Source organism: Opisthocomus hoazin, chromosome 21 (genome assembly GCF_030867145.1).
Source record: "Opisthocomus hoazin isolate bOpiHoa1 chromosome 21, bOpiHoa1.hap1, whole genome shotgun sequence".
Lineage (NCBI taxonomy): Eukaryota > Metazoa > Chordata > Aves > Opisthocomiformes > Opisthocomidae > Opisthocomus > Opisthocomus hoazin.
In genome coordinates, this window is record NC_134434.1 from 1,485,575 (window position 1) to 1,496,581 (window position 11,007).

The following is an 11,007-nucleotide window of genomic DNA, read 5'->3' on the forward strand; positions in this document are numbered from 1 at the left end:
AAATGGCCAGTCCCAGTGTGCTCGATGGGGACCGTGGAGTGAATGAGTAGTGGAGCATAGGTTCAGAGTCAGGACAGTTTGTAACATAACTAAAGTTTGGGTTTTTTTAAAGAACAGCAACAAAGTTAAGAACTGTCTATGCCGCTGCATGAAATTTCCATGAGCAAAATGAATTAAAAGGAGAATTTCTACTCTTAGATAGTAATGGTTACAGTGAAGTAAAGTGGACCCCAAGGAATTTATAAGCAGATTTTAAATGCTTATTTTATTCTGTTACGACAGGCAAAAGAATCTCCTGTGAAATAGTTGAAACAAGTGTTCTTTTAAACAGGCATTAGTCAGAAGTTATATGAATATCTCTAAAGAAAAACTGCTTTAATATTCCTCTTTAAGTATGACATTCAAGGGAATAAGTTAGCTTTCTTTCAGAACAGTTATGCTACATTAACTTTCGCCCAGTGTTTGCTTAACATTGGAAAGAAATTACATTTTAAATTCCCAAAATTCCATATGAAAATTTGGGCTTGTCATTCTCCACCAAAATACTGCCACCTGTTGAGGTAGACAGAAGAGCTGTAAAAGTCTGCATTTCCTCAAATTCAATCTTTAGCTACTTTATAGATAACGTACAAGTTAATAAAATCCGATTTTAAGATACTATCCTGAAAAAGCTCAAGATTCAGATTTCTGGAAGTAAGAGACTATTTTTTCAAGGTTCATGTTTCAGTGCATTCTTTGAAGGACTGAGCTCTTGCGGCTCCTGTCTCAAACCAGGCCCCAAGGGACAACCCTCAGGTACACGAAATGAGTCTGTCAGTCTGGGTCCATGTGACTTCTGAAGGCTGGTAGAAGGAGAAATTCTGTTTCAGGATTAAAAAAAGCTAAGGGCCTCTACATTCCTTACCCTGTAAATCTAATCTAGTTAGAACCCTACTTTCCCTTTTTGGATTATCATTATATGAACTTCAAAAATCAAAGGGACCTTCCTTCATTCAGTAAATAATATATTCTCTATGAATACTATTGTTTTAAAGAGAACACACATAGAATTTGCTGTGAAAGCAGTCCCTACACACCTATTACAAGTCTAGGGATAAAAGAAGAGGATTTCCATCATTTGATAAGAAAATTATCAGTCAAGGCCTTTATGCAAATTAATGTGAAAACTGATGGAATCTAATTTGTATAGAGAAGAGTTCATGAGTTCAGAAATCGCCCTAAGGCACAAGCAGATCAAGATAAACAGAATGTTAGCTGTAGATAGGAATGATGCTGAGAATCTAGTAAATGCTGGATGGGTTTATTAAAGGAAGTTTATTACTGTCCAGAGATCACCCATGTTGATTTTGTCCATTTTGAACTACATACTTGCAATAAATAGGACAAGACGTTAAAGTGTTGCAGTCCAGTATTAATGCAAACTCACCAGTTCTGTTTCAATTCCAAAATGGAAAATCTTTATCAAAATATGGGGAAGGGAAACAGCAGAGCTGTTCCCAGGAAAAAAAGTTGGTAACCAAATGCTTATTCTGTTATGTCTCCTTAAATATATTCCAAATGAAGAGAGAGTCAATGGACCAGGTTTGGAGCCACTTCGCTGCTGGGTGCTGGTGGGGGAGATGGCCACATGTTTTGTAGGTCCTCAGTATGCAAACAAGGTAACCTAAGCAGGTGATCTGAAGCTCAATAAGGCCAAGGACAGAGCATCTCTCCTGATCTCGAAAGCACTGGAACAGGTTGGGCTTGCCTGAAGGAGTAGGCGGACCATGCCCCACACTGCTCCCACAGTGTTACATGCAATATTCCACCCCCAGAGTGTTATCGTGTTCTGAGAGTGACTAAACACTGTAAATCCACAGACAAAAGCCCATATCAAAATAACAAATTACATTCTCTATTAAAGCAATGCGAGGCAACTACAAAACCCCCATGATTACCTGCACTAATGCCAGCAGTAAATCTTTTTCTGTATCTTCCATTTGATAAGTAGTTCTATTGTTAATAATCTGTGCACTGTTCTGAATACAAATAAGTCAACTAGAATGCAGCACACACAAAATATATATACCATCAATATCCCTCACTTGTACTAGTCTTTACTTAGCTTTCCATCTCCTAGTAAACTTTTCAGGACAAATTCTACCTTGTTTAAATCATTTTTGCCCAACCAAGTCCATATAGATATGACAAAGCAGATTTGGCCCTTAGAGTTTGAATCTGTCTATTCTGACTGATTCCGTGCCATTTGGAGTTAACACACCACTCTCTCCATGGTCGATAAATAGTGAACAGGATGTTCATGTGGGAAAGGGAAAAATGTGTGATGACTCATTGAAAACAGGCATTGGCTTGAAAAAACACATTCATTCTCTTCTCATGTAATTCTAGCAAAATTACTGCTGCACTGTAAATAATGTTTTTAATGAATAGGACATAAGTGTAATCAGTCATCTCTACCTGTTAAAATTTAACAGCATTTTGACTCTAATACTATAGCGATGGTTTTGCACTTTCATCTGGAAAATCTTTCTAAGACTCTGTATCCCAGGCCATGGGCCAGTGAAGGCTGAGCATTTTAAAAAGGGGGACAGTCAGCCACCTACGAGACACTACTAGTACTTTCCCCTCTACTGTATGGATCCAGCTGTATGGCATGGCAATTACCCTGGCTCAAAGTGCAAGAATACGGCAGAAGGCTGTATTTCTGATGAACTTGAAAGGACGTGCCAAAATTATGTATCATAAAGTAACAAACACATTTAAAATATGAAATAACTGTAAGGCAGTGATCAATGTGTTATATATGTTACACTCTTCCCTTGAGACTAACTGATGCTGTAGCCACTAATATTGCTACCCCAGAAACCTGTAGCATGTTGACTACACTATGTCAAAATAAAAAAAAAAAGTCACATTTGCTTTGCCTGTCATCTTGGATTTTCTGTTGTCCTTCAGCTATAGTACGTTAAGTTCAAGTTAAAGTACTCGTTTCTTTTTTAGTCCTTATATGCTTCCTTGATCATTCATATTTCTTTCCTTGGTTCCATTTACAATCTTTTCCCGATGGCCAAGCTTTAAAACAAAAAAGGTCACAAAACCAAAACACTTTTTAGACTTACAGTAAATGGTACACAAAAAACATCAAAGAATCCAACAGAAATGCCTAAATTATTGACATTAACTGAAAACATGCACTTTCAACCTCTTTCTTTAGTCTGAACCGTATCTTCTCTTTTATTTGCACTATCTTCCTTGCCTTCCATAACATCAACACCAGTTCCTCTTGCATATTGAAAGGGGAAACACGCCTCAGTATGGAGATTTCCTTGCCCAAGTTTCGCACTCACTCTCTGCAAATGAACCATATTGACACACTACATGCAAGTGAAAGCATTCAAAGACATTTCACAACATTATGACTTGTAACTAGCCCAGCTTTCTCTGAGATACACGATAGCAGTAGCGTATCAGAAATAAAACGTGTATATCCCCGAGTATTTCCTATTAAGGAACTCCTACAGCCTAAGATTTGGCAGGAAAATCTGAGCTCCAGTTTTGACAGCACTGCCAAAAATATTGTAGGACCAGCATTACACAAGGGAAATAATGCACATAGTACAGAAAAGGCTGAGGAACTCTGATGAATTTTTAAAGATATACCATATCTCATCATATTTTAGTACATGTCCACAGAGTGAATTCTGTTGCAGAAGGATACCTTGTGAATTCCCAGGGAGACTTAGGATAAAAGCAGGGACCCTACTAAGCTGCTTTCCAGCATACTTTTCTACCTCGATTTTAACATTCTGAGCAAGCTTGCACTGCATCCACCCCACTGTGCACATGCAAGGCCAGCAGACTTCATTGAGCAGCTTTATTATTACGCATTAACCTTAACTTCCTCCCGTGGTAGAATGGAAATTAAGTTTTAACACTCCTGGCCTTCCCAAAGCTTTGTTGAGCAAAAATTGTTAATCACTCCCAAATACGGTAAGTCAACATTCTCCAAAGACTGCTGCATCTAAATCAATAACTGCAACTTCAAGCAGCTTTTAACTCCAGTTCTTAAATGAGATTCAGAGTTTGACTGTGAATGCTACTGCTAAACTCACAGAAGGTGTGCATGGGCATCTAAGAGCAGAGCTCAACCCAGGCAGGATTAGTGAATTCATGTTACTTGTTCTTGTCCAAACTGCTGGGGCATTCAGAAATGTACGTTCGTTACACTTCATATTTTGGTAAAACTGATGATGAAGGTCTGGAATACAAAAGGTGGGATAAAAAGGGTGGGATTTTTTTTCATGAAGCTATTGTTTTGTGTCAGTTGTTTTCCTTCTTTATTCTCCAGATGATGCATACTTACTACAGGGGCTTAATATTGAGGAACTTTATCCAGAGACCTCTAGTTTCATTACGTATGATGGGTCAATGACAATTCCACCCTGCTATGAAACGGCAAGCTGGATAATAATGAACAAACCTGTCTACATAACAAGGATGCAGGTAAAAATAATTTTAAAAATTACTCGATCTAGCATAGGTACAAAAGAACATTTTAAACGTATGTATTTGTAGCTTCACAATCAAAAATCAGAATCAACCTTTTCCTGTAGAGATCTCTGCCTGCAATTTATACAGTTTGCAAAAGCATTGAAGAGTTTTCTGCCAAAATAAAAATATTAACTATTCAGAGCTCTCTGAGTATGTATACACACATAGAGGTATTTCGTGGTGGACCCTACTTTCAGTGAGGGTTTCAACCAAACTGTTTCCAGCAGTCTCTTCCAAAATTAATTGTTCTATGATTCTGTGAATAGACATACGGGGATTCTAAAACAAATATAGCAGTGTTATACTTAATAACCTCTGTTATTTTTCTAAAATAGGCCATTCTTAGGTCAGAAAGAAACAGTCAAATTGTGAGTGACACTTGTGGCCATTTAAATACATGTCAATAGCACATTAATGTGACAGAGATCCAGTTTATGAGGCCTTCTTGAAAAAATCAGCTAGTACTTTCTGGTATCAAGTGACATGGCAGGATAGACATTACAAATATTTTTAGAAAAATCAGATTGACAAATTGAAGCCCCTATTAGAAAGGAGCAGGATAAATTATGGAAAAGAAAATACATTTAATTTCATAGTCAAAAATGTCCTGTTAAGGAAACACGCCAGTGTAAAAGCCATAAAGACTATATTTCTGTATGACTTGCAAACCAAGGCCTAACATCAGAAAACAAGAAATTTAACACCAGTTGCAGCCTTCTCCAGAGCTTCCATAAGTGAGCTGCCTATGGAGCTGTGAGCTGAACTAAAACCTATTCTCTTGCGTGCTAGAATCCCAAAGGAATACTTGAACCACCATCTGCCTGTCCCAAGCATGCAGCAGAAGCAATCTGTCCTGAGAAATGAAACAAGGAATGATAGAACAACTCTAAATATTACTTTGGAATTTAAAATCATATTAACATTGTAAATAAGACGACTTTAAAAGCCTAAGATATGTTTTATCTTTGTGATATTCCTTCTGTCCAATTTTCTCTAGATGCAGAGAAAGCACTTTGTTTCTTTTCTGAATGGGTAGCTGGGGAGAATGACACAGCTGAGCGTAGCCAGACATGCTGTACATTCTGAGCTTTTCAAGCAGAGGACCTGAACATTTTCCTACAAGCAACATTTTTAATTACAACGCTGATGTACAAAACAACGATTAGAATATTTCTAGCCCATACTGGTACCCATGGGTTATAATTTCATGATACTTACTCCTTGTCATGCTTTACTGGTCAGTTACATCCTCCATTATTAGTGTTGCAAATTGATTTCATGGAATACTTACTAATTACATTACGTACTCTGACTGAAATAGTAATGCACAGCTCAAGTTTTTCCTGGAAGCTGTAGAAGATTTTCAGTATGTAAAACCCAGCTACTGGATTTCCCCATTTAGGTATTAAAAGCCACAACCAAGCCTCTTCAATTGTACACTGACATGGAAATGATTTTCTTTTTATATTTGTAAACCAAAATATTTTGAGGGTTTCTGATTTACAAATTGCATCTTCCCCCTCCTCCCCCCTCCTCCAGTTTCCTACACAAAGTTTGAAAGGTTTTGGTTGACTTGAACCAATTAACATGCTTTCAACACAGTTCCATAGTCATCATAAGAACCATTGCTCTCTGCCTATAGTTTACATCCAACCACTGCTGGGTGCACTGAAAATCATGAATGATTCAGTAATTCCTTTACTGCTGATCTATAAAACCATCTCAAAAGGCCGGTTTACCAGACACAGCACGGACAGAATCAAGACAGACCTGTCAATGGAAAGAGGATTTCACTTTTTACCATCATTAATTTCATTACTTCGGCAGCATGACTATCAGTTGTCCTTTCCATCCTGACTGGCCATGCCTGGGTCTTGCGTACCATCATCCAAAGCTGTGTCTTCTCAGCTGCAATCTACACTAATAGCTACAAAACTTAGGAAATTAGCTCTTGTAATTCATCAAGTTCATTTTCTCTGCATCAGCTGCTGCCATCCAGTACTCTGGATTCCATTTGTTTCCTGAGCAGCCAAGGACACCTCATACCATTTTCATTTACTCCCCACAAAACTAGTTACTTTCATTTAAAATGGGGCTCAGAAACAGAGGACCGTGGAAGGAACGGTTTTACCTCAAGTTAACTCTTTCAACGCACCACTGACTACAAGTCACTGAAATTCTGTTCAACTTTCATTTATTAACTAGTCTATTTAATAGTGTTGTATGTTGTTTATTTACGAGAAAGACCAGTACTAAAATCCTTGTTTTGTATTTTGTATAGATGCATTCTTTACGACTGCTAAGCCAGAATCAGCCATCACAGATATTTCTGAGCATGAGCGACAATTTCAGACCAGTCCAGCCTCTCAACAATCGATGTATCCGAACTAATATCAACTTTAGTTTACAGGGAAAAGATTGTCCAAACAATAGAGCACAGAAACTACAGTATAGAGGTACGTTCTACCTCCAGAATAATCCTTTCTCTGCTTACACTGAGCTCTTTTCTTTGAGAAACCCAAGTTCTTAGCAAAGCATACAAATAAAAACAGATGAAACTCCAGATCTGGGGGACTAATGGTATGAGTCAGACATTACATCTTTGAAACATGTGAGGAAACTTGCCCAGAAACACGCAGGAAAATCATGAAAAACCCCATCTGGGACATCTAATACATTTTGAAAAACAGATAGGACAGGCCTTCAGTTTTCTAGCCTCATTTTAAAGTCTTCTCACCTTACAAAGTGCTTTTTGCTCTTTTTTAACCACCTTTGAAAAAAATAAGGGGGATAAGCTAGTCTTGATGACAGCTGATCTCAAACAATAGAATAAATTTCACTTTAGAGTTACACACCATAACAAACACCCAGATTGGAGAGTTTTGTATTATGCCATGGATATTAAACAAAGGAACCAACCCAGCCTCCTGCTGGTAGAGTCCTACTGCCACAACTGGGGGCTTGCAGCTGAGCTGTGATGTATCTTATCCATCTTCTATCCTATGCACACACAGTTACATTACCTGTGATAATGGTGTAAAAGTGCCTTCTTACCAGTAATTCAAGGAGTACAACTAAAGAGCAGAAAAGAAAGCACATTTTCAGCAACAAGGCTGGTGACTGAGTTGTAATAACTTCAAAGAAACAGTCATTCAGGTTTAATTCTTTTCCAGAAAGAGGAGGAAACAGCCTCCTGGCTTTTTCAAGACAGTTTAAGTGCCTAATACTGTATTAAATCCAGCCATTTTCACATTTGGAGTTTATTAAAGCATAATTGGTTTTGTTTTGTTTCTCTTTCCTTTCAGTAAATGAATGGCTCCTCAAGTAAGTAAGACAGAGCAGGCAGAACCCATAACCTCAGTGGAATGCTACTACTGTGAATTGACATAATCTAGAATGCACCCAACCTCACTCTCTCTGGGTTCGCGGCAGCACGTGCAAATGTGCTGTAGGAAGAGAGCTGCCATGTTGGAAATTCAACTAAAAATTCATTCATATGATTGGTGGTAATTAAAAAAAAACAAAAGTAAAAAGACAGTATTACAGTAAGTGTGATTACAATTTTGATACAATTTTCCTGAACTAATTTAGCTTCACAGACTAAAGACTTTTCAGCCTTTGTACATATGAAATTCTTCCTCTTTTCCCACCCTCCCTCAAATTATTAAAAAAAAAGGAAAGAAAAAAGGTGGCTCGGTACAGCATCAAAGTGGAGTTGTGTTCTGTGTGCCAAGTAACCCTTGGAAAGCTCTCATTTCACTGTCATTAATGGATACTGACAAGACAGAACAAGACGACTGTAGAGGAAATATTTCTAGGTTATGATCTTTCTGTTCATTTAATTAAAAGAGGGACAGACTTTAAGAGATAAGTATTGTAAATATATCACTGCAGAATATAAAGGAAATTGAAATATTTCCCTCCTTGTCACATATCTGTAGTAGGATTTGCCAAAATTAGAATTGATCCATTTTCTGTTTCTTGTTTTACAACAGGTCATACGTTGTGTTGGTTACTATTAACAATTCAATAAATGTGTTTAACAAATTAATTTAGTAAACTTGCTTTGATTTATTTTTCCTTTTTGAAATAATAAGCCTCTACTACTTGTGGCTGCATTATTTGTGTTTTTCTTTTTTTTTTATCCCCACCCCCCCCCCCCCCTTTTTTTTTCTTCACTTCATTTATTTGTTCGCAGCCGATGTGAGTTAATGGCAATTGGGAATGCACTTTAAAGCTAGTATAACTTTAACTCCACTTTATGGTCCAACATTAATAGGAGCTGGACTCAGAAGCAGAAAGCAGTTGAAACATAGCTCAGTTCAAAATTGCTGTTTTCCCTGCTGAATCCATTATTGCGACAAACAAATTCAAATCACACAAGTCCTGTAAATTGGTGGTGGAAAAGGATTTTTTTTCTTTACAGATAAAGCAGGAGCTGATCAAGTAAAAGCAAATGCCTTTTTTCTTGTTTATAACGGTCATTCACTGTGTTTGGTTACTGTCAAGAACTCAATAAATGTGTTTAACAAGTTCACATAGCGCATGTTTGACCTTCTTGCATATTAAGGGGTATTTTTCTTCTTAAATTTTTATCTGGAGAGTGGTCAGACCTTATGCTATTCTGTTCCTAATGCTCACTTTATAACCCATAGCATGTTGAAGATCATGAAAAATAAAATTAAGCTAGAGAAGTACAATGCCTGACCAATGAATTGTTTATACCAAACTGAAAAATAGACACTACAAGAAGCGTGAGGGAACTGAACCACGGTAAAGAAGTTACAGATGTGGCAGGCCAACTAGCTTTGACATGACAAACATTATTTCGTCTTTGGCTAAAGAGAACAGTGTGGGTGGCATCAGATGGGAAACTCTTCAGTCTGTTGCAGACAGAAGTTTGAAAAGATTGCATCTTGTGTGAGTTCATCTGTGACATGAAAGGGAAAGTTATAAGGAAAGTGAAGACATGCATGGGCTGGCATGCAGGGGACTCTCAAAGTAGGTACATGGATGTAGATTTCTGTAAGGTATTTCCTGTAAGGAATCCAAAGTTGTCAACCATTTAATTGCTCAGTGAAGGGTGGAGAGAAAACATTAGAGAAAGAGCAGCAGTTGGCCTAGACGAGCTGTGACAGTGATGCCGTTTTTGTAGCAGAGTTCTGGCTGATGACCCTGGCCCAGGATTCTATTTGCACGTACACAGTACCTGATCCCCGAGTTATTTTATTTTGAGCATTTCAAATTGCTTCCATATACCAGCTTAACAGCGTACAGTGATCTGAAAAATCCACAACATAACCACAGAAATGTCACACAGCGACTATTACATTCTAAATTAATATTGTCAAATTCTAGCTGAAATTTTTTAGTGAAAAAGCAAAAATTTTCACCTTAGATTTACCTAGCTAATAAAAAAATCAAAACCAACACAAGTCACACACATCTCATATTTTTGAGTTGCCATAGTGATCTCTAACTTTTAAACTTGTGGTGTCAGGATAGTTTCCACTACTTGTTTGGGTGGTTTGGGATTTTTGAAGCTTCTCCTAGGACTGGTAAGGTTGTAGAGTAAAGTTACTGAGAGCACAAAGTCCGCAATGCTTCAACCTGTATTTTTGGACAAATATCTAGCAGTTGTTGATCCAAGTTTGTCAGTGACAGAAGGTAGGGAAGATAAGCCAGGCCTCCATTATAAAACTTTTAATAAGTAATAAAACCTATTTTCCATTTTTTTGAAAGCTGATTGAAGGGATTTAGAGGAGGGAGAGATATGATAGAAGGGACTGGTCCTAGGAAGGAGTCATGCTGTGCTTTGGATTAGGTGAGGCTGCAGTATAGAAGCCCTGCAAACAGAGAAATGAAGCAATCGTACTGGGACACCACAAATATATTTGTCAACATTTCCAGCTCCATTTTGTGAGCTAATGAACTCCACTTGCCTTGAGTTCTTTAGGTTTTTGTTTTAATACTAGATTAGAGTAGAAATAGACCAAACCAAAGCTTTGAATGAAATATCTTCCATATTTCTCACATTTCAGTGCTCAAATCCAGACATCTAGCTCCAGTTTTTCAGATCAGGCTCATTTCTCTGCATCAAGAGACACTGAGCATCCAAAGAAAGCCACAGCTTATCACAAAGCCTTTAAGCAAAAAGATAAAGTTTGAGTATCAAACAACCAGCACAGAGACAATCTTCCAGTGTTCAGAATCTACGCAGCACAGCAACACGTGCACACACAAATCCCTCCAACTTGAGTGCTTTCTGTCCACAAGGCTCCCCAGAAACCTGGCTGCACACAGAGCTCAGTACTTTGTAGTAAGAGCTGAATTTGTAGCCTTGATCCTCATCCCTGCCCGAGCCATCCAGATTATCAATGAGATTCTTTGCCTGTGATAAGGCTCAGTACAGGCATGAGCTACCTGGCAGGGAATCTATACCTGGCAGCGGTCCTT

General features: G+C 37.9%; 1 protein-coding gene across 4 annotated transcripts in view; it reads left to right on the plus strand.

Annotated features, from left to right (window-relative positions):
- Positions 1–9,086, plus strand: part of CA10 (carbonic anhydrase 10) — a 206,399-nt gene extending 197,313 nt beyond the window's left edge. For 3 of the 4 annotated variants that reach the window (XM_075441361.1, XM_075441364.1, XM_075441362.1), the window contains 3 exons: positions 4,349–4,503; positions 6,833–7,007; positions 7,857–9,086. In XM_075441361.1, the coding sequence (XP_075297476.1) occupies positions 4,349–4,503; positions 6,833–7,007; positions 7,857–7,879 (353 nt within the window). In that variant the 3' untranslated portion in view covers positions 7,880–9,086. The other variant, XM_075441363.1, reaches the window with a different exon arrangement.
- The last annotated feature ends 1,921 nt before the right edge of the window (positions 9,087–11,007 follow it).